Source organism: Schistocerca americana, chromosome 11 (assembly GCF_021461395.2).
Source record: "Schistocerca americana isolate TAMUIC-IGC-003095 chromosome 11, iqSchAmer2.1, whole genome shotgun sequence".
NCBI lineage: Eukaryota > Metazoa > Arthropoda > Insecta > Orthoptera > Acrididae > Schistocerca > Schistocerca americana.
In genome coordinates, this window is record NC_060129.1 from 115,901,133 (window position 1) to 115,926,140 (window position 25,008).

Consider the following 25,008-nt stretch of genomic DNA (forward strand, 5'->3'; position numbering starts at 1 on the left):
GGGCGGGGGGTGGGGGAGCAGGGAGTCACAAGTCTCAATATAAGGCTGCCATACAGGGCCTCAACGTCAGTCGAGCCTCAGACCTGCACTTACAACCTGCTCTCACTACATCACTCAGTACTTAGTGTCATGTACCTCTTCTGTGGGAACTGAATTTGCATTAATTCAGTTCTTCCACCTCCAAGCATTCATTCAGACAAACAGTAAAACTAGTCATTTGGAGTTTCTATATTATTGCTGGTATCAATTTGTCCAAATTTCCCTGACTGAATTCCCTAATTCTCAAAATATTCAGTTACTCATTAGTATCATAATCAGCGCCTGTGTAAGTGATGTTTCACTTTTGTAGCCATGCAGCTCTATTTTTTAAGTCTTGCTGCAATCTGAAAATTTAATCTTGGAATTTTTAGATGGCAATGTTAGAAAATAGCAGTTTTTGTGTATTTACTTCCAGGGATTGTGCCTCTCCTATTATGTAGAAATTCACGCACTCACAAACCATCCTCAACACAGCTTTTCTTTACATATTAACTGTAACCAAATGCTTTGGAAACAATACTGTCTTACTACCTTTGTACCATATTACAATTTTAACACACGTCAGACACTGAATGACTGAGTGTGAGTGTGTGAATTTCCGAATAATGAATATTATTTTCTGACATTAGCATCTAAAAAACACAAACAGATAGCATGCCACATGAAACTGAAAATAAGAGAATGGAAGGAAACACACTTATCTCACTACACAATATAGTAGGGGAAAATACTTTTTGTTTACATAATTCAGTTAAATTTATTATCATGGGTGCAAGTGAGGATACAAAATACTTCTTGTCATCGTTGTGGTCTTCAGACATAAGACTGGTTTGATGCAGCTCTCCAAGCTTCTCTGTCCTGTGGAAACCTCTTCATCTCGAATTAACTACAACAACCTACAGCATTCTGAATCTGCTTACTGTATTCACCACCTGCTCTCCCTCTATGATTTTTACCCCCTCCCACACTACCCACCAGTTCTAAATTAGTGACCTCTTGATGTCTAAGATTGTGTCCTGCCAACCAAGCTCTTCTTCTAGCCAGATTGTGCCACAAATTTCTTTTCTCCTCAATTCTATTCAGTATCTCCTCATTAGTTATGCAATCCACCCATCTAATCTTCAGCATTTAGCAGTGGCATATTTCAAAAAGCTTTTATTCTCTTCTTGTTTAAACTGTTTATAGCCCATATTTCGCTTCCATTCAAGGCTGAACTCCAAACAATTGCTCGGAAAAGAGTTCCTGACGTTATACTCGATGTTAACAAATTTATCTTCTTCAGAAATGCTTCTTGCCATTGCCAGTCAACATTTTATATCCTCTCTACCTAGACCATCACCAATTATTTTGCTGCCCAAATAGCAAAACTCATCTACAACACTAAGTATCTCATTTCCTAATTTAATTTCCCTCAGCATCAGCTGATTTAACATTTTCCATTCTGTTTAACTGCCCTTCCAAGTCCTTTGCCATCTCTGACACCAAAGGACACATCTGGCCTCTCATCTGATATCCCTCCATTCTGGTTGCTCCTACAGTACAGTTATCTGTATTGCTGAGGCATGCAAGTCTGACTCCCCACTGATGGCAGCAAATCATTTGGGAGGGGTGGGGTGGGGGGGTGGGGGGAATACTCGAAAGGTGAATTACAACAATTATCTTTTTCAGTCACTTATTTTCCTTCTTGACGTGTTTTGATGGTTTCCACCCTTATCTGCAGGTGGATCAGTAGATTAGCTCACAGAGATTCGTTTACTGGATATGTGCCTAAGCTATTTGCTTTGAACTTTATTTCACTACAAAAAGGGTATAATTTGTCACTTGTTATAACATGGTACACGAATTACAAATTTTGAAGATAATATATCACTTGAAAGATGTTCCAGTAAAAAGAATTCAGAGGATCATTACAAAAATTAATATTCATCGCTAAAGGACAGCACATACATGAAAAGGAACCACAAACCCTAAAGGGCAGCGCAAATGCCCCAGATACAGTACTACCCAATCTTGAAATTACTGCACTTTAACTCCCATGGCCATTATCGGAAACAAGCAGTGACGTTACAGTAAATGAAAACCATACAAATTTTTTTTACTGTTATTTGCACTTTGGAAGTCCGGACAGCTTCATGAGCAACTTGTCTGGTCGCCAAAACACCGGAACACATTCTGATCAGCTTCAAGTGCAAAGGTAAACACACAAGCTAACTGCAGCATCCTCACTCCCAGGTGCAATAATACTGTGGCTGACTAATACAGATGTAGGAATCCACCAGAAAATGAGGGTGTAAGTCCTCGAAACACATCGTGGAAGGATATAAAAGTGGCTGGCACAGATAATTGTTGTAATTTATGTTTTATGTCAAACAGTTGCAGTTTATAAACCACAGCACACCCCAACACAGACAGCATAAGGTAATGAAATACTGGCATAATGGAAACAATTTATTAGTACTCCACCTTGCTTCACAGTATTCTGATGTTAAACACAAGTCTTGATACACCATAGGCAACTAATCAGGGAGATAATTCACTGCTAATGCATAAGCTGACCACAATTTTAACACAATGAGTTGGCAGGCTTTCACCTGATTGAGATAATTACAGTATGCCTTCTTCAGACTTTTACAGCGCAGGCCTGCTACCTCGAGGAGAAAGGTTGCACCTGGCAGCTGATAGTACTCAATACAAGACAATGACAGTTACACTCCTCTCTGACAGAGAGCAATCCCATGGAATATATCAACATAAGCTGCTAGTAGGCTGAAAATACTACAAATACTATGTGACATACTCGCACAGAACAGCGTGCTGTGGATTTTTGTTAACGAATTTCTGAGTGTGTCAAGAATAATAGCAACAATTCACAACTATCGAGTTAAGTGTCTATCAAACACTGCAAGGATTTACTGATCCACTTACTTCTTTTTCTCTTCTTCTTCTTTCTTCTTTGCTTCTTCTGCTTTTTTCTTCTTTTCCTTCTCAGCTTCTTTACGCTTCTTTTCTTCTTCCCGTTTTTGTGCTGCCTTCTCTTTTTCCTTTTTCATTGCTTCTTCAATCTTCTTCGCCTCCTGCCACAAAATAAACATAACAGTAAAGTAAGAGGCAACACTACAAGTCCTGGATGGAAATTGTGAATGAAACCATTCATGGCCTAGTTCAGACATTGGGTGGTAGACAGCGGAAAAGGGGAGGGAGGGGGGAGGGGGGGGGGGGGAGGGAGAGAGAGGGAGAGAGAGAGAGAGAGAGAGAGAGAGAGAGAGACAGACAGACTTGTAGCTAAGCTTTCAGTGCAGAGTGTGTGTGTGTGTGTGTGTGTGTGTGTGTGTGTGTGTGTGTGTTTATAGAAACATATATAAGACTGAGAACTGAATTGAGAAAGACTATTTTAAGTAATAATAGTTATAGGTCAAAGGAAATTAGGTTCTGTTTGGATTGATGTGATGATTTATGTTGGAGATACTCTGGGAGTATCGGATGGCTGCTCGTGACATCGGAGCAGGCAGGAGCTCAGAGTTTGTAGAGCTGTGCAGCGTGCCATGGCAAACTTCTGTGATGTTGGGACTCAGTGACTAGAGAGACCTATATACAACACAGAACCAAATTTGAATCACAACCATGATGAGAGTCTGTTCTTGTTATTACTTACAAGAAATTATTGTCAGCTGGAAGTTAAACCAATTTGAAATTGGGATAATAGACCATGTTTAACCCACCAGTGCCTGTTACTACGTAATAATATTCTTTTACAGGAAAAGTCTGGTGGAAGGTGACGTCCCTCCGAAATGAATATGAAGGTTGCATCAAGAAGGAGAGAATATTCACTGTGTGTGTGTGTGTGTGTGTGTCGGGGGGGGGGGGGGGGGGGGGGGGGGGGGGGGGGAGAGTGTTCAAAATATTAGCAATTGTTCAATCATTTTTACTAATTGTTCATTCAGACACACTCAGTGCAGCAGAGGTAGCTTTTTCAATAGAAGTCAAGTGGCTTCAACCATTACCGGCAGCTTTATCAGTGCATCCATCTTTAACAGTCAGACAATACTGTGTTCAGTGTGTGTACAAGTTCTGACACACACATATGTTGTTAGTCTCAAATACTAGGACTGGATGTCCTCTGTATATGGTATCATAATCGCAGGACAATGTTTACATAAAAATAATATGTTTACAATAACTGCAATGTATTAGCAAACAGTACTGAAAGGTAATGTTGGTAGTGACCAGAGACAACTTAACATTGGCCCGAAATCATATATGACTTTCAGTTTCTATTAAAATGCTACTTCTGTCAGCCAGTGCACTGAGGGACTTACGAGAGTGAACGATTAATATGAGCTTACCTTCAGATCATTATCTGAAATTTACCGAAAGTACTTTGCTCCTTACATAAGGCTAAAAGGATTACATAAGAAATCTCATGAAAACACGTGTAGCAAAATAATAAGCTATCAACTCAACGACTTCGTAACTTACTTTAAAATTTCCACAAGGAGCATCATATTGCTATGGAGTCCACACAGTCTCAAAGTCCAATTCCGCACACTTCTGTAAGCAACTCCAGCTTTTGGTTAAGAGGTATCCTTCTCTGCCTTGAAATCAAAATCTCAAAGCTATTTTATCTCTAGATGACATTTTGAGAATTATTTGGTGATACAATAGAATATGTTTTTAATACAGCTATCAACCACTAAACTATTATTAAAACATCCTATTATTACTCCCCATTACTGGCTTCCAACTGTTCATCAGATGGCTGCATTGCATTTACAGGATGAATTGTTGAATGTTTTAAGGGAAATGATGCTAATGGAAGTGTCTTGGTTCTTTTTGGAAACATTCAGATTTCAAAATCCATATTTCAGAAGGAAGATAAGTGAAAGTGCTTCAGTTAGTGCAGCAAGTATAGGCTTCTTTGAGAAAGTATAGTAGTGTGTGAGTTTTTCAGAGATATGGTGTATATCATACCAATATATGTTGCTGAACTCTTGTCACTGCACTGTGAATAAATAGGGAGATTCTGGTAATCTTTCGTACACACACAAAGAATGAATATTGAGTTTAACACCTACTGAGATGCACGTTCGCTGAGGTGCGATGCAAGACTCACTGTTGTGTTTCCTGTGGAGTCTAAAATGGGAATGTTGAGGTTTCAGTCAAACTTAGTCATGGTCTAGGCATATGACATTATTTCCCATACAATAGTGTGAAACATTACATGGCTAGAATTTCAGCCACAAAGAAGCACTTCAAGTACTTACAAATAAATACTTCAAATATTTGTTTATGTAAATGCAGAAGTGTCACACAGCTTTGTGGTGGCAACCTTTAGATAATTTATGAGGTGTAATTTTACATTTTTAATTACCACTTTTGGGGAATAGGAGATTTAAGGTGATAATAACAACGTTTATTTTCACCCCTCATATGGACCAGGATTGTTTTCTGTTCTTTACACTCTGTGTACCTCATGAACATCCCACGTGAAAGATTACTCACTTGTTCTTTGCTAAAACATTTATCTCACCTGCTGTTTCTTCTTCTTCTCCCTCTCTTCCTCTTCCTTCAGCTGACGCTCTGCCTCCTCCTGCTCCTTCTTCCGCCGCTTCTCTTCCTCCTCCTGCTCACGCAATCTCCGCTCCTCCTCTTTCTTCTTGCGCCTCTCCTCCTCCTCTTGCTGTTTCTTTCTCTTCTTCTCCTCCTCTTCCTGTTGCTTCTTCCGTCTCCTTTCTTCCTCCTCCTGCTGCTGTTTCTTCTTCTTCTTATCTTCCTCCTCCAGTTGCTTTCGCTTCTTCTTCTCTTCCTCCTCTTCTTGTCGCTTTTTCTTCTTCTTTTCCTCATCTTCTTTCTCTTTTAGTTTTCTCTTCTCTTCCTCCTCCTTTTCCAACAGCTCTTTTTGCTTCCGCATAGCTTCTTCATTCTCCTCGCGTTTTCTGGAACACATCGAGGTACTTTAATTTTTATAATTAATATACAGTATGTGCAACTTAAAACCTTTAAACCGTGAAGAAAGGGCAAAGCAACTTCAAAGTTAGTTTATACATCACATAACTCTGAAAACCAATAGTAAAATATATACCCTGCAACAAAAAACTCTGCACACGGCATTGTGATAAACTAAACCCATTTCTGTTTGGCCAGGTCAACTGGCATCAGTGACTAGAAGCTATTTTAATACAAGTGATATCATCTGCAACCGCGGCCTGTTTTTGGGTGGATATAAAGAATGAGTCATACAAAACTGAATAACAGAACATTATAATGGCAAAAGAACTAAGAAATTCCTCAAAAAAGACAAACAGCGTATGAAGATAATCAAGCAACATACTTTCAATAATTTGTCCTTTCCCACATCCAGCTTCTAAAGAATGGATGATCAATTTTCGATTCTTTTATTTTGTACTCCATATTTAGATGTTGTTGTCCTATTTTCTGCACTTTCTATTACTTAACATAGCAAACAATAGATTCGGCCTTAGTAGGGACTAACTTGGTCATGTAACTGGGAAGTTCCAGTTCAAAGCAGTGCACCGAAAGTGAGTGCAGACAATATCTTTGTGTGCAGCAGTGATGACTTCTTGTTATCGTCAGTAAATTTGTTATTGTTGATAAGAAGTGAACAATAGTGTTCACAGAAAAGGTGATGGAACACGTAGGTCAAATTTAATTCACCAGTGTATCATTTCTGCCACACAGGACTTGATCCCAGTGGAAGGGGATTCAAGTACCTATTACCTAGGAAGAAGAAGCAAAGTGAGCTCTATATATAGGCCACTGGCAATATGGATAAATTAGTTATTAGGCAGCAATTTATGTGACATTAGAAACAATAAAATGATATACCAACTTAGAGAAAAGTCACAGCTTTTGTTGCATTGAATTAGACTTGGTGCTGGCAAGAGAACTTTAAGACCAATTGAAACTGTCAGGCATACCAAAACTGCGTGTCGGACTGGGCTTTGAACCTGGTACCTTCGCCTATTACAGGCAATTTGGCAAGAAGTTTCAAATCGGTGCACACTCAAAATTCATTCTGGATACATAACGAGACAAATTATTCTGTCTATGGGGTTGGGTTTTAGAAGGTGGCAGAATAAACAAGTTGTTGTGTACAAACCAAGATGACAAATGCTCAATAAAGACTTTCTACACTATTTGTTAAAAATTTTAATAGTCTCGATTGCAATAAAAAATAAAATTGCAACTGGATGATTACCGGTTTTGGGTTACCAACAATGATCTTCAAATCAAATAGCAAATTGTATTTCAGTTAATGTACACTTAACAAATCATGACAAATATGCATTAATTAAAAATTATTGAAACAAAAATAGTAAGAAAGTGTACCATGCTTACTAAAGAATCAGTATCTATGTACAATGTTTTCCAGATCTACGGATATGCAATTTTCTGTCAGTTTCCATAGATCTGACAAACTTACTTATACGAGGCGTTCAAAAAGAAACAAGCCGGAGGCATAATTACAGAAACCAGTACCTGTATGTTAGAAGTATTGACCCTGGCTTTTGAGCCACTTCTCCCACTGTGACAACAACAGCTGTCTCATACAATTCCCGGGGCTGTGCTGTTAACCAGTTCCACACGTACAGCTGGACGTCGTCATCCAAGGTGAATAGTTTGCCCACCAGAGCATTTTTAAGGGGACGAAAATGGTGTAATCACAGGGAGAGAGGTCCAGATTATATAGAGGGTGGCCAAGAACCTCCCACTTGAATTTCTGAAGGAATGCCACGACTGTGTTGGCTGTATGAAGCTTTGCATTGTCATGGAGCAGAACGACCCCACAGGTGAGACTGCCTGGTCTTTTGATTTGATCGCTTGGCAGAGAGTGGTCAACGTTGGCGAGAAACGCTGGGCATTCACTGTTGTCTCATGCTGCACGGTGTGAATCAGAAGGGAGCCATCTTAGTCTTCTGTTGACTCCTCTATGTCACTGTTTGCAATGCGACTAGCAGCATTGGACAATTGATGCATGCTGCTGCTAGCTCTGTATAGTCACGTGACATGCTCCTGAGCCCTCTTGTGACGAGCTGTGAACTTCCATGCAATGGTCGGAATCACACCTCGTTATATGTGCCACAATATTACCCTCCTGTCACCAGTTTGCGCAGTCCAGACTCTAGCTTCTTCTTCTTCTTCTTTTTCTCAAACGCATCTTATACAATCATACTGTGCCAACATTGTACATAAGTACAGAGTCTTTAGTACGCATGGTACTTTTTTTGACATTTTTATTTTTTAATAATTTGTAAATGTGTAAGTTTTTTAAAGTTTGTTATTACACATTAACTGAAAGTCAATTTTCATGTTTATTTTCATACACCTGCTGATGGCTGATCATGACTTCCAAACTTTTTAACAAATAAACAGACATCTGTCGGTATCTCCTTCGCCTGACATCTGTCGGTATCTCCTTCGCCTGACAACATCAGGTCTTACAGCGCATTAAAAACACCACGGTTACCATGAAAAAACATGGATTAATAAACAGTACACTGTGAACACATCTCATGGGACTAATGGTGTGTACGGAGCACTGTCAAACATTGTGTTCTGGGAAACTTTTAATTGTGCTATGAATGGTGCATTCATTTCGACGTGTAGTGGGTGACAATGCTCCACTTGTAGGGGATAGCAGAGTGTACACTCTTACTGCCACCTTTTCCTGTTTCTTTGGTGTGCCGCCCTGGTCACGTCTCCAATCTGTCACGTAAGAGGTTCATCTGACTTCTGCAATATGCTGGGTCCCAAGTTCTCCAAACATTGTTTTCTATTGTGCAGCCTTTTCCTGATAATAAAACAAAAGGGTGACTGAAAAGGGAACACCTGTAAAAGAACACTGAATCAACAAGACTCTGGAACAGACTGTTCAAATTACAGACCACTTCCTTTTTATGTAATTGTGGAATAATACAACAGAAAGGCCTACTTTTGCTTGCGCAGAAGAGATTCTGGCACCTATTCCAACTGTGATAGTGTTGTATGGGACCCTTGGTGTGTGCAATAACAATCAGAAAAACAAAATCTGAAGACATTAGTATGGTTTTGAAAAATTCACCAAGAAAATCAAGAAGTAACTATAGATTCAGAATACTGATGCTGTATAAAAAATCATTCAGTCAGGTCCTCACAAGGGACTGGCTACTGAAATCTCTTTGTCAACTAAAACCCTTTAATCTGTAAAAGGTAGAACATGCATGGACTAAAAGCCCATCAGCTGCAGTTACCTTTTTTTAAAATATTTTGCCAGAAGATCTTTTGCTAGGCCTGTGACTGAGTGAACTGAAGCAAATACAGCACAAAGAAAACTAGCATTTATACAACGGTTATCAGCAACCAGGTCACTTATGTTAGTGATTGTATTACAGTTTCTGATGCCTTGCAATGACATATGCGAAGCTCTTCAAATATTTTGCCAAGGTTTGTAAAAGAAAGATAATGTAAATAACATATGATTAACGAAGTGCGAAATATACATACAACCTAACACATGGACCACTTTATGAAATCAGCAACACAGTTTCTTATTTATCAAAAATCTCTAACATAAATATGTCCACCACATAATTACAGCTGCCATGAATGTAAGCAACAAGAATTATCAAGTTTTTCATATATTTTCAATCATGTATGTGTGAGTTGCACACACGTGTGTGTGTGTGTGTGTGTGTGTGTGTGTGTGTGTGAGAGAGAGAGAGAGAGAGAGAGAGAGAGAGAGAGAGAACTTTTTGGCAGAAAGCCTACTTGTTTGACAGTCTTTTTGTTGTGCCTACTGGCAACTCAGCATCTCCGCTTTTTGGTGAGTAGCAACTATCCTTTTCATAATGTTGTCATTTTAATCAGTGTAATGCACACGTTTGTGGCTGTTTACTTTCAAGGAAATTTAGTATGCTTCTCCTTTTCAATAAGAATAAATAAAAATTCCGCCAGTACCTTGTGTCTCTTACTTTCCAAACTTCACACAAGATCTCCTGCAGACATTGCAGAACTAGCACTCCTGGAAGAAAGATTATTGCAGAGACATGGCTTAGCAGCCTGGGGGATGTTTCCAGAATGAAATTTCCAGTCTGCAACAGAGTGTGCACTGATATGAAACTTCGTGGCAAATTAAAACTGCGTGCCGGACCGAGACTCGAACTCGGGACCTTTATGAGTCGTGCTTGGATAGCTCAGATGGTAAGCACTTGCCCACAAAAGGCAAAGGTCCCATGTTCGAGTCTTGGTCTGGAACACAGTTTTAATCTGCCATGAAGTTTCATATCAGCGCACACTCTGCCACAGAGTGGAAATTCATTCTGGAAGAAATACAAAGCTTGTGATTATTCACTCCACTCCCGCCTGGTATTTGCAACAATCTAACAAAGTTTTTGTTTTTCTCATGACCCTAGTCTGACCTTCACTGATTTGGCAATTTTTTACCAGTCATATTTCTTTTCATTCGGCATTTGTGCTTTGGATATTTTGAATCCTATAAGCACATATGATTCCTATATTTTTCTATCAGCAACATTACGTTTATTCAAACCACACCATTGTACGCACAATTCTTGTGAACAATAAAAGTAGACAAAAGCTTTATGTATTGCTTACAACAAAGTGGAGAGGATGTAAACTTCCTTTGAAGTGTGACTGTTAGATCAATAACACAAGTGAGACCGCTACATATCACAGAGGTGGCGTCAAGAGTGTGTGTGTGTGTGTGTGTGTGTGTGTGTGTGTGTGTGTGTGTGTGTGTGTGTGTGTGTCTACAGCTGAAGAAAGATTTTGCCCAAGATGTGAATAATATCTTTTAAATGCACGTGTCTGCCCCTCACCATCACCTCTGTGTGTCTTGAGTAGCAGTCATCCTAGTTTATATTGTTATTGTTTTTCCATCACGGATTTTTACTGGAATACCAGACAATTTCCATGGCAAGCGGCTCATTCTTATACAGTGCAGAGATTTAATGTTTTACTCACCTTTGTTCCTCCAGTCTCCTTTCTTCTTCAGCCCTGAGTTGTTCTTCCTGTAGGTATATAAAAACGGACAAAGTATTAAGTGTCTATTTCGAATGTGTCACATTTATACACAGAATACACTTAGCTCTGAAACATGAATGTGACTAGCATTAAGTAGGTAGCTGCTCACCGATTCATTGACTGACTACTGGTGAATAAATGTTTTACCTGCATTTTAAGGCATGATCAGACGAGCAAATCATTATATTTGTATCATGATACAAATTACGCACATGACAAATCTTCAGAATGATAACCATCGGAGTGTGAACCTTAAGGACGAAAGCAACTTGTGCATGGTGTATCACTATCGAGTAACATAGCTCGATCAAACTTTGACGATACGTTAAAAAAAAAAACTACTACAATACAGAAGGTAACCGAAAGACCTACACAATGAGATAAACAAAAGTGACACTTTCATTCAAAGACAATAATTACACTCGAGTCACCTTGATTCATGATGATCCTCGAGGGTGGTTTGGAAAGTTCTCGGAATCACCATGAGAGGTCAGCGGTAGCACAACGAGTTGTTCATGTGATATTCATTGGACTGTTGCCTGTAAACATGAGCCATGTCAGTGTTCTTGGAAGAGAGCTGTGGCGGTGACATGGCTTGGTTATTGTTCCAGCATAGTGATTTGCAAAGATGGGGAGGAGGAGGGGGGGGGATTGAGATTTGAGCAGTGATTTAAGTACTTCCTAAAGAAAGGTATAAAGCAAAGGACATTCATGCCGATTTCCAGAATACACTGGGGAACTCTGCTCCTTCATATAACTGCTGCCAAGTAGACAAATGACGCTGGGTCAAAAACGCACGAGGATGGACATATCGGAACAATGTTTGGCCTGTTTTGGGAGGAACAAATAAGATTTTTTGCACTGGTTTGTGACCTCAGATGAAACTTGGGTGCACTACTGTGCCCCAGAAATAAAACAACAGTCAAAGTGGTGGAAAGATACTGATTCTCAGCCGCCAAAGAAAGCAAAGACAATTCCTTCGGCAGGAAAATCCCTAACTACTTCACCTTTGAAAGGAAGTTATACAAACAATTTGTAGCACAGTTATGGGCACTCACACTGTACCTTCCTACGCCAACCTCTTCATCGGCCACCTAGAGGAAACATTCCCAGCTTCCCAAAACCCCTGGTCTGGTTCAGGTTTATTGATGGCATGTTTATAATCTGGGCCCAAGGCCAGGACACCTTATCCTCATTCCTCCACAATCTCAACACCTTTTCACCCATCCACATCAGCTGGTCCTCCTCCTCCCATCATGCCATCTTCCCAGATGTTGATCCCCTCCTCTGAGATGGCTCCATCCACACCTCAGTACATACCAAATCCGCCTATCACCAACAGTACCTGCACTCTGACAGCTGCCACACCTTCCACACCAAAAACCCCCTCCCATGGAGCCTGGCCACCCGTGGCAGATGCATCTGCAGTGAAAAGACCCTTGCCCAATTTTCTGAAGGCCTCTAATACACAAGCAGATCTCCTGCACTAAATTACCACACACATCTGATCCTCACATCCATCCTAAGAACCAACCACAAAGAAATTTTGTGTGTGTGTGTGTGTGTGTGTGTGTGTGTGTGTGAGAGAGAGAGAGAGAGAGAGAGAGAGAGAGAGAGAGAGAGAGAGAGAGAGAGAAATCATATGGGACTTAACTGCTAAGGTCATCAGTCCCTAAGCTTACACACTATTTAACCTAAATTATCCTAAGGACAAACACACACACCCATGCCCGAGGGAGGAATCGAACCTCCGCCAGGACCAGCCGCACAGCCCATGAATGCAGCGCCTTAGACCGCTCGGCTAATCCCGCACACCAAACAACCACAAAGAAGCCCCCCCAAGCCCACCCAATACTACCTTGGACTGGAACGACTGAACTACGTCTTCGTCAGGGCTTTGATTATCTATCATCATGCCCTGAAATGTGGGGCATCCCACCCAAGATAAGATACTTCCATTCCCTCCAAAAGTGGTGTTCAACCACCCAACCAACCTCCACAACCACTGCCCAGCATTTTACCTTGGAATGACAACCAACCACCTGTCAACCAGAATGAACAGCCACCATTAAACTTGCCAAAAAGGGGGTGGACCACCCGGTGGCACAACATGCGAGATTTCGATGGCTGCTTCACACATCGTGCCATCTGGATCCTCCCCACCACCACCAGCTTTTCTGAGCTACACAGATGGGAGCTATCCTTACAGCACATCCTTTGGGAGCATAATCTCCCTGGCCACTATCCAACCCCAGCGCTACTCCCAGTGCTGCTCCTCATCAACCCGTCATGGCACCCAGACCTTGTGTAGCTGACCTAAGGTAGCTGGCCCCCCACCAAAGTGAGTGTGTGTGTGTGTGTGTGTGTGTGTGTGTGTGTGTGTGTGTGTGTGTGTGTGTGTGTGTGTGCGCGCGCGCGCCTGCACACACGCTTCTCGTAAAGCTTGAGAAAGGAATTCCATTCTGAAAGCTAGCAAAGTAAAGCTCTGTACCTTCCATGCGCAAGTCGTCGATGACACAGCACTTCAGCCTTTAGGTGAGTCATCTCCTTTACTCCTATATAATTCGTTATTTTCAGACATAACTTTCTGTACAAACTTAAAAATTTGGTTATCTGTCATTCTTGGACGTTCTGGTGGAACAATGACACTCTGGAACAATGACTCTCTGGATCATTCACTTTACCATAAGCCCAGTAACACAAATTTATGTAGTCGAGCGGTCTAAGGTGCTGCAGTCATGGACTGTGCGGCTGGTCCCGGCGGAGGTTCGAGTCCTCCCTTGGGCATGGGTGTGTGTGTGTTTGTCCTTAGGATAATTTAGGTTAAGTAGTGTGTAAGCTTAGGGACTGATGACCTTAGCAGTTAAGTCCCATAAGATTTCACACACATTTTGAACAAATTTATAATTACGCTCTTCAATTTCTCACTTGTTGGAAACAGTGAGGGTACTTAACGCACTTACAGATGGAGTAAACAGAGTTTCGGGTTCTGGAAATTTGCCAAAGGTGCTCATCCATCTAAAAGTAGTCTTGAAGAAAAAAGGATACTCTATCTGGTAAATCAACAGGGCATTATGAGACAGAGCAAAATACCAGTAATTAGACAAGGACACTACACCAGATAAATCTTTAACTTTTCCTTCATTCACTGGCAACCTCTAACTCAAAATCAGTCCTCCAGAAATTTCTAGTTGAAATGGTTTTCCATCTGCCATCAAAGACTGCAGATCACTTGACAGGTGAAGGATTATTTACACTGAAGCGACAAAAGTTGTGGAATACCTTCAAATATCACATAAGAGCTCCTTTTGCCTGGAAGTCCCTTGCAGTAATCTTGAGCCATGTCACCTCTACAGCTGTCCGTAATTGCGAAAGTATTACCATTGCAGGATTTCGTGCATGAAATAACCTCTTGATTATGTCCAATAAATGCTTGATGTGATTCAAGTTGGGTCACCTGGATGGCCAAATCATTCAGTCAAGTTGTCCAGAACGTTCTTGAAACAAATTGCGAGGAATGGGGGCCACGCATCGTCATCCGTGGAAGTTCCATCGCTGCTTGGAAACATGAAATCCATGAAAGTTGGCAAATGGTTTCCAGATAGCAGAACACAACCATTTGCAGTCAATCACTGATTCAGTTGGACCACAGGACCAAGTCCATTCAATGTAAACACAGCCCACTTCATTAAGGAGCCACTGCCATCTTGTACAGTGCCTTGCTGACAACTCGAGTCCAGGGATTCGTGGGTCTGCGCCACACTTTAACCCTACCACCAGTTCTTACCAACTGAAATCAGGACTCATCTGAACTGACCACAGTATTCCAGTTGTCTAAGATCCAACCAACATGATCACGAGGTCAGGTGAGGCGCTGTAGGTGACTACATTCTGTTAGCACTCGGTAACACAAGACAACCCATTATTTTCAGAATATGCTCTCAGCAAAGATGAATGTATGCTGAGATCAACAGTGGGCAGCAACCCACTGGGGAGGGGAGTTTCATACTTCTACCATTGAGGGTATTGTATGCTGGCAGTGTTGTCAGTCTAGTTATGATGGTATATAAAATAAAATTTGTGACTGGACTGAAGATTTTTTGGTACGAAGGACACAGTATGTTATCTGTGATTAAAAGTCATCGCAAAATGTAGCATTAACTTTAGGTGTGCCCAAGGGAAGTATTCTGGGACTTGCTGCTCATGTTGTACATTTATGACTTTGCATACAATATAAATAGAACCCTCAGACTTTTTGCAAATGATGCAGTTACCTGCAATGAAGTACTATCTGAAGAAAAGCTACAAAATACTCAGTAGAATCTTGATAAGATTTCAAAGTGTTGCAAAGATTGGACAGTTGCTTTAGATGTCCAGAAACGTTAAGTTGCGCACTTCACATGAAAACAGCTAGTATCCTATGGCTACAGTATCAATGAGTCACAATAAGATTCTGTCAACTCATGTGAATACCTGTGTCTAATTCTTTGTACAGATATGGAATGGAATGACCACAGAGGATAAGTCGTAGGTAAAGCAGGTGTCAGACTTTATTTCACTGGTAGAACACAACAGAAATGCAGTAGTTCACAAATGAGATTGCTTACGAATCACTCGTGCAACCCACCCTAGAATACTGCTAAAATGTTTGGGATCCTTACCAGAGAAGGCTAACAGGATATTGAATGTATACACAAACAGGCAGTACAAGCAGTCACAGGTTTTCTGACCCAACAAATAGTGTGAGAGATGCTGAAGAAACTGAATTGGTAGATAGCAGAATCCTCAGAAAGCCTATTTACAAAGTTTGGTTCAAGGAACAACATTAACTGATGAATCTAGAAATGTAGTACAACTGTGTACATATAGATCTGTAGGGACCATGAGACCAAGATTAGATTAATTACAGTGTGCACAAAGGTACTTAAGCAGTCATTCTTCCCGCACTCTATATGTAAATGGAAGCAGCTCACATAGCTGATATAATGGGAAGTGTCCTCTGCCATGCACTTCACTCTGGTTTGCAGAGTATGGTGGTAGTAGTAGTAGTAGTAGTAGTAGTAGTAGTAATGGCACTAGTAGTAAACAATATATGCTTGCAATGCAGTACAGCTTAACCAGATAAAACAATCAGTGGCAGAAAATGGATGAACACCTAAACCATTGTCTAACACAACTTCACTCATTCCACAGTCCTGAAGGCTCTCCTCCACAATGGGATTTATGGAAAATGGTTTGTGTGTGTGTGTGTGTGTGTGTGTGTGTGTGTGTGTGTGTGTGTGTGTGTAAGACAACAGAATGTATTTGTCTACTTACAAGCACCTGGTGCTCCGTCTTTATGTCTTTTCCCTGCTGCTGTGCCAAATCCCACAGCGACATAGGCAACGAAGGAAGCTGCCCGGGAGGCACGGACGACGTCGACGAGACAGGTGGCGTGGGCGTCGTCACTGCTGCGTTCATCCAGGGTGCAGCAGTTCCCACTCCCAAGCTGTAGCCGGCAGGCACGCTGCCACCCCACACGGAGTCTACCTGCACAGGTGGAAGCCGCGGCTGAAGCCGGCGACAGGAAACTTTTGAAAGTTAAGCTCAGTATGACACCGTACCTGATGTTCAAATTCTATAATGCTATAATTTCTTAACTACTGCAGGTTATGTCAAATTCTACGTATTGTCCTTTGCCACAAAGATAATATATTAATTTTAAGTACACTGCCATTCCATGTAGCCTTATTTTGAATATTTCGAGTTACAAGCATACACTGTTGAGTGCTGCTAGGCACTGATGCCATATTTTTAGCTCTGTTGCCAATTATGCACCAGCAGTTTAGGACAGATTGAGTGTGTATATGCTGTGCATATGGAGAGTTGTAACACACAAGCATTACTATTAAGCACAAGGTATGATTTTAACACGTGTGTGTGTGTGTGCGTGTGTGTGTGTGTGTGTGTGTGTGTGTGAGTGTGTGTGTGTGTGTGTGTGTGTGTGTGTGGGTCAGAGGGTGGGGGTTGGGTGGAGGTGGTGTACGTTGTTGTAAAGTCTCCTCCGATTTCAGCTAATGGACACAAAGTGGGTAACTATGGAACTAATATACACGCGCTCAAGAGATACTGTTAGGCCAATAATAGCATTAATTTTATTTATTTATTTTCTTTAAATATGATGACAGACAAACAAACGTGTACCAATGGTACCTGACCCAATTTTAAGACAAAAAGATTTTTGTAACAAAAAATGCAATCTCATGTAACTACTGTACAATGAAATCCTTATCTCCTGCATCAGCAGTCAAAACCCTGATGATGACATCAAATAGATGACATATTTTATTGAGTTATATGAATGCATCATGTCTGTTCCTTTGGATATGTCAAAGAACAGACACCACGCAGACACCACAGCTGTGATATACGAGGGCCGTTCAGAAAGTAACCTCCGGTTGATTTAAAAAAATACACCAAGCTAAATAAAAATATTTTAATATATACATCTTTGCACTATTTTTCTACATAGTCTCCATAGCGATTGAGGCACTTATCGTATCTCTTCACAAGCTTTGAAATTCCTTCTGCATAAAAATCACCCGCTTGTGCCTGGAGCCAGCCTGTGACCGCATCTTTGAGCTCTTCGTCGTCATCAAACCGCTGTGATCCGAGCCATTTCTTCAAATGCATGAAGAGGTGATAATCACTTGGTGCCAGGTCTGGGCTGTAAGGTGGATGGTTGATAACGTCCCACTTGAAGGACTCAAGAAGGGCCGTTGTTCTGCGAGCAGAGTGAGGACGGGCGTTATCGTGCAAAAAAACGATACCGGAAGTCAGCATACCACGGCGTTTGTTCTGTATAGCCCGTTGTAACTTTTTTATTGTTTCACAGTACATGTCTTGATTAATGGTCGTACCACGTTCCATGAATTCAACCAACAACACCCCTTTGGCATCCCAAAACACCGTTGCCATCAGTTTCCTGGCAGAAAAATCTTGCGAGGCTTTTCTTGGTTTGGTAGGCGAATTTGAATGTGCCCACATCTTTGATTGTTCTTTTGTCTCAGGGTTCACGTACTTAATCCAGGTTTCGTCACCGGTCACGATTCTGTTTAACAATGGTTCTCCTTCGTCCTCGTAACGTGACAGAAAGTCTAATGCAGAGACCATTCTTTGAGTTTTGTGGTGGTCGGTAAGAATTTTGGGCACCCATCGTGCACAGAACTTACGGTAACCCAATCTTGCTGTCACTATCTCGTACAAGAGAGTCTTAGAAATCTGTGGAAAACCAGTAGACAACTCCGACATTGAGAAACGTCGATTTTCACGAACTTTTGCATCAACTGTCTGAACGAGTTCGTCAGTCACCAATGATGGTCTACCACTCCTCTCTTCATCATCATGAACGTTTTCTCGTCCACTTTTAAATAAACGTACCCATTCACGGACAACTCCTTCACTCATAACTCTTGGTCCGTACACGGCACAAAGCTCACGATGAATAGCTGCTGCAGAATATCCTTTGGCTGTAAAAAACCTTATGACAGCACGCACTTCACATTTGGCGGGGTTTTCTATTGCAGCACACATTTCAAACTGCCACAAAAACTAAACTAGCGCAGGTACGACGTTCACTCGACCACGGCTTGATGCCGACTGACCTGTTGAGTGCGTGAACGCACAGATGGCGTCGCTACTCCCCCCACAACCCGCACTGTGACCAATCGGAGGTTACTTTCTGAACCGCCCTCGTATCTTATGTAAAGTAAAGGTGGAGGAAGAGAGAGAGGAAAAGAAAGGTAAGAAAGGAACTTCAGATATCAGCTGTATCGGAACATTATGGGGAGTCAGCAAAAATTTGTGCCGGACTGGGACTCGAAGCTGGGATCTCCAGCTTACTATGCAGCTGTGTTAACCACTGCACCACCTGGGCATAACATTTATCGCATTATGCAGACTATCACTGTACACCACCTGGCCGACACACATTCCCACCTAGTGTCACCTATCCACAGTCCTATCTATGTCCTCCGATCTAGCTACATCTACATACAAACTCCGCAATCCACCATACGGTGCGTGGCGGAGAGTACCTCGTACCACAGCTAGCATCTTCTCTCCCTGTTCCACTCTCAAACAGAACGAGGGAAAAATGACTGCCTATATGCCTTGTACAAGCCCTAATCTCTCTCATCTTATCTTTGTGGTCTTTCCGTGAAATATAAATTGGCGGTAGTAAAATTGTACTGCAGTCAGCCTCATATGATGGTTCTCTAAATTTCCTCAGTAGCGATTCACGAAAAGAACGCCTCCTTTCCTCTAGGGACTTCCACCCGAGTTCCTGAAACATTTCCGTAACACTCGCGTGATGATCAAACCTACCAGTAACAAATCTAGCAGCCCGCCTCTGAATTGCTTCTATGTCCTCCCTCAATCTGACCTGATAGGGATCCCAAACGCTCGAGCAGTACTCAAGAATAGGTCGTATTAGTGTTTTATAAGTGGTCTCCTTTACAGATGAACCACATCTTCGCAAAATTCTACCAATGAACCGAAGACGACTATCTGCCTTCCCCACAACTACCATTACATGCTTATCCCACTTCATATCACTCTGTAATGTTATGCCCCAATATTTAATCGACGTGACTGTGTCAAGCGCTACACTACTAATGGAGTATTCAAACATTACGGGATTCTTTTTCCTATTCATCTGCATTGATTTACATTTGCCTATATTTAGAGTTAGCTGCCATTCTTTACACCAATCACAAATCCTGTCCACGTCATCTTGTATCCTCCTACAGTCACTCAACGATGACACCTTCCCGTACACCACAGCATTATCAGCAAACAGCCGCACATTGCTATTCACCCTATTCAAAAGATCATTTATGTAGATACAAAACAACTTCCCTGGGGCACTCCAGATGATACCCTCACCTCTGATGAACGCTCACCATCGAGGACAACGTAGTGGGTTCTATTACTTAAGAAGTCTTCGAGCCACTCTCATAGTTGGGAACCAATACCATCTGCTTGTACCTTAGTTAGGAGTCTGCAGTGGGAAACCGAGCCAACCGCTTTCCGGAAGTCAAGGTATATGGCATCCGTCTGATACCCTTCATCCATGGTTCGCAAGATATCATGTGAAAAAAGGGCGAGTTGCGATTCGCAGGAGTGATGCTTTCTAAAGCTGTGCTGATGCATGGACAGCAACTTCTCTGTCTCAAGGAAATTCATAATACTCAAAGTGAGAATATGTTCGAGAAACCTGCAACAAACCGATGTTAAGGATATTGGTCTGTAATATTGAGGATCCGTCCCTCTGCCCTTCTTATGTACAGGTGTCACCTGTGCTTTTTTCCAGTCGCTCGGGACTTTACGTTGGGCAAGACTACTTTGAGATGCCTGCAGGTGGCGGAAAGTTATTGTGCGTCTGTACTAAAGGTGGTGGTGTAACTGTCCATGTAGGCAAATCAATTACATGAATGTGTGGGAATGTGGGTCGGCTGGTAGTCGTGCCAAGACAGTCCGCACAATTGCAATGAACACTGTGTCCGGATGGCACAGCAGTTAATGCAACTGCCTAATAAGCAGGAATTGTTGGGTTCGAATCCCGATCTGGTACACACTTTCACTTATCACCACTGATTCTACGTGACGTTCCTATACAGCTAATGTCAATAGTTCTTTCCCTTTCCTTCCCCCTCCTCCAATTTACATAATATGTATCGCAGCTGTGGAGTCTGTGTGGTCTGTTCTTTCAGACACGTCCAAAAGAACGGACACCGCGCATTCATACAATTGATTTGTCAAGAAGGACAATGAATCCACCACCTTCAGTGCAGGTGCTCAGTAACGCTGGATCTCCTGTGGATATCCCACAGAAGTGAGCACGGAGGACAGGGACAGAGACTGCAAACAGGTGGCACTTGGTGGGAATGTGTGTAGGCCGAGAGGCACGCAGAGGTAGTACGTCCGATTGTGATAAACAGAATCGGAATAGTGCAGTGGTTAACACAACTGCCTAGTAAGCAGTGGTTCCAGTCCGAACACGTTTTCACTCTTTCGCTGCATGGAGTTCCAATGCAGTTGACATCAATAGTTCCTTCCCTTCCCTTTCTCCCACCTCCACCTTCACCTTCAATTTACATAATATTTTTATGACAATGGAATAAAGAACTAGACTGTTTGATACAATACGTACCTTAATATTTGTGGAAACTAGGTCAGAAAACTGATTGCAGTAAAGGCTTTCGTGTAACAATACAACTGTTTAAAAATATGCACTTATATTTGTCTAATATAAAAATTGTACTTGTTTAACAAACACGCCTCTTACAAGGGAACATCCCCATCGCAGCCCCCTCAGATTTAGTTATAAGTTGGCACAGTGGATAGGCCTTGAAAAACTGAACACAGAGCAATCGAGACAACAGGAAGAAGTTGTGTGGAACTATGAAAAAAATAAGCAAAAAATACAAACTGAGTAGTCCATGCACAACACAGGCAGCATCAAAGATAGTGTAAGCTCAGCAGCGCCGTGGTCCCGTAGTTAGTGTGAGCAGCTACGGAACTTGGTTCAAGTCTTCCCTCGAGTTAAAAGTCTGACTTTTTATTTTCAGACAATTATTATCTGACAAACTCTTATGTTTTCATCACTTTTTAGGGAGTATTTATCACATCCACAAGAAAACCTAAATAGGGCAAGGTAGAAGAATCTTTTTACCCATTCGCCAAGTGTACAAGTTAGGTGGGTCGACAACATATTCCTGTCATGTGACGCACATGCCGTCACCTGTGTCGTATAGAATATATCAGACGTGTTTTTCTGTGGAGGAATCGGTTGACCTATGACCCTGCGATCAAATGTTTTGGTTCCCAATGGAGGGGCACGTCTTTTCGTCTACTAATCGTACGGTTTTGCAGTGCGGTCGAAAAACACAGACACTAAACTTATTACAGTGAACAGAGACGTCAATGAACGAACGGACAGATCATAACTTTGCGAAAGTAAAAAAAGTAAACTTTTCACTCGAGGGAAGACCTGAACCAAGGACCTTTCGTTCCGCAGCTGCTCATGCTAACCACGGGACCAGGCACTCCTGAGCATACACTCTTCTTGCTGTTGCCTATCTTGCGCATAGACTACTCAGTTTGTATATTTTGCTTATTTTTTTATTAGTTCCACACAACTTCTTCCTGTTTTCTCGACTGATCTGTGTTCAGTTTTTCAAGGCCTATCCACTGTGCCAACTTATAACTAAATCTGAGGGGTGCGATGGGGAGGTTCCCTTGTTAGAATGTGTTCATCCCCTACAGGCAAAATTAAACTTTGAGCAGACATATACACAACGCAACTGAAGAATAATTGATATTAATTAACACCCCAAACAAGGTTCTGGAAATAACATTACCTACCGGAGGCATAGCGGGAGGCTTCCCCGCATTCAATGTCTGCAGCAAAGTCCTGCCGGGGCCGTCCGAATCGAGTCCTATGCCACCTCCGAGCGGTTGGCCGCCGGGAGGTGGGACACTGGGGGCCGACGACACTGACGGCAGGCCGCCGCTCATCTGCTGGATCAGCTGCTGCAGCGGATCCACCAGGGCGTGCGGTGGCGGCGGTTGGTGTTCTTTCGGGGCAACGGCGGCAGCTACTGCTCCCTGCACACGGCACCGGCATCTCACTTCACACTGACAAGCCCTCTGACAAGTTTTACATAAACAGGCCACTGCTGTGTCATTTATATAAGAATTGGGAAGTATGGTCACCAATTCTATTCTGACACTTATCGGTTGAAGCATCCGGGATAGCTGGTGGACGTTCTCAGTTTCTCGAGTCAGGACATACCGACTCAAACCTCTGTTTGTGTGATCCAGCTCCAGCCACTCTGCAGAATACACTTCGACAACAGTACACAATCAAATTCTGCATGAAACTTGAGAAGTCTGCTGCCAAAATGTTTCCAGTGATTGAATAGAAACTTGGGAATCAACGTCTGTAAAAATGCAACGTGTTTTCTATATATGACGGTAGTATCTGTTCCCGAAAGAACAGTTACTGTTGATGACCACGCAGCTTTGCTAGAAACGAAATGATAATTAAATGGACACCCTAGCTGGAAACAGGTGTTGATATCCTTCATTGGGGACATGTTGATAATGTGTGCCCCGACCGGGTCTCGAACCCAGGATCCCCTGCTTACATGGCAGATCCTCTATCCATCTGAGCCACCGAGGGCACAGAGGATAGTGAGCCTGCAGGGACTTATCCCTTGCACACTCCCCGTGAGACCCACATTCCTAACATGTCCACACCATTCGCAGTATGCCTAATAGATGTTTGCCCATCATACTTATTACTCGTGGCAGATTAATCTACCAAGTTTTGGTGAGACAGAGTGTTTTTGGAAGACCAAGATGTCTTCCAATGATGAAACATGCGCTGAATCTGAGAGTGAAGACAGTGTGATGAGTTTGAACATAGACCATAGAATGAATGTTCATCCGATGGCTCAAACCCTGAGCACAGCAAAAACCGTTGATCGTGACACTGTAACTGTGTAAAATTGGTTCCCACAATTTTGAAAGGAGGTCATAAGACCAACTGACTGCTTGTTTGTGAACTACAACTAGAACTGTTTAGGTTTGATGATACTATCTTCGGACAATGCTATAATGTAGGACATATGATTTTTTTAATAGAACTCCAAAAGAGGCAGACCTCCGACTAGCACACCTTGCAGTCAACATGCCCCGAGGAAACATTCGTAAGCAGTTAAGAAGTGTAAGCAACGCTTACTGCAATTTTCATTTCTAGTGATCTTGTTTGCCACGTGTTTTTCCTGACAGACTGCCAGTCAATGTTGCCTTTTATGTGGTACTCCTCAAAACACAGACAAAAAAGAATCACACATGTGAGACCCCACATTGCCGGTTGCGCCACCAAGACGGTTCGGTGAAGGTTTAGCTGCTCAAAAACACAAATGCTTCCCCAGCAACCTACAGTCTCAACTGCACTTCGGCACTTTTTTCCATCTGTACATTTCAGACACCCTCAAAAAGACAGTTTTGAGACCACTGACAATGTGAAAGCCCCTGTTACATTTGCCCTAAAGGACACTCAAATACAGACCTTTCAGGATGAATCCAGCAATCAGAAATCTTGCTGCCCAAACTGTATTGATTCAGGGTAGTCCTATTTTGAAGACTTTTAATGCATGGTACCACTCTCAACAACAAATAAGTTTTTATGGACCTGATTACACTGTATCCAGTGGTGAAGCAACAATATTTGCCTACTGACAAAGTTTCACGGTTTATTGCAATCATTTGTGCGTGTGAGAGAGCGACTATGTTCATTTTCTCGTCAGTCGGTGCTACAGTAGCTCTTTTGTAAACAACTAGTTGTCCATAATTTTGTTATTCTGTCATGGAATCAATACTAGAAATAAGAATAATCTTCACAAGGATTTAAAGTCACTTAGTCTTGTACAAAAAGGTGTGCATTATTCAGGAACACACATTTTCAATAACTTGCCAGCAGCCATAAAAAGCTTAACAACCAATGAAATTCATTTTAAGAGAAGCCTAAAGGATTTATTGGTGGCCAACTCCTTCTACTCCATTGATGAATTTCTCAGTAAAACCAACTGATTTGTGTGGTGTGTGTGTGTGTGTGTGTGTGTGTGTGTGTGTGTAACTTCTGCACAATTTCAGTGCAGTAATGTGTTCATTGTAAATGAGTATTATAGTAGTTGTATTACATGTTTATTACCTTATAAATAAATAAATAAAACTTTTTAATTTTAAATTCAGTGCATTAGTATTTGTAAAATGACTTTCATATAGTGTTCATTAAAAAATGATGATCATTCCACTTGGGACCTGTGGAATGGTGCATTAGCTTATTTGTTTTAGTTGTAAATATTTGTCATGTATTGT

General features: G+C 41.8%; 1 protein-coding gene across 1 annotated transcript in view; it reads right to left on the reverse strand.

Moving 5' to 3' along the window:
* LOC124553348 (GIGYF family protein Gyf) overlaps positions 1 to 25,008 on the reverse strand; it is a 170,580-nt gene that overhangs the window by 46,429 nt on the left and 99,143 nt on the right. The window contains exons 13-17 of the mRNA XM_047127223.1: positions 22,486 to 22,728; positions 16,396 to 16,629; positions 11,020 to 11,066; positions 5,609 to 5,972; positions 2,965 to 3,014 (exon numbers count right to left, since the gene is read on the reverse strand). Of these exons, the coding sequence (XP_046983179.1) occupies positions 2,965 to 3,014; positions 5,609 to 5,972; positions 11,020 to 11,066; positions 16,396 to 16,629; positions 22,486 to 22,728 (938 nt within the window). The remainder of the gene's footprint in view (positions 1 to 2,964; positions 3,015 to 5,608; positions 5,973 to 11,019; positions 11,067 to 16,395; positions 16,630 to 22,485; positions 22,729 to 25,008) is intronic.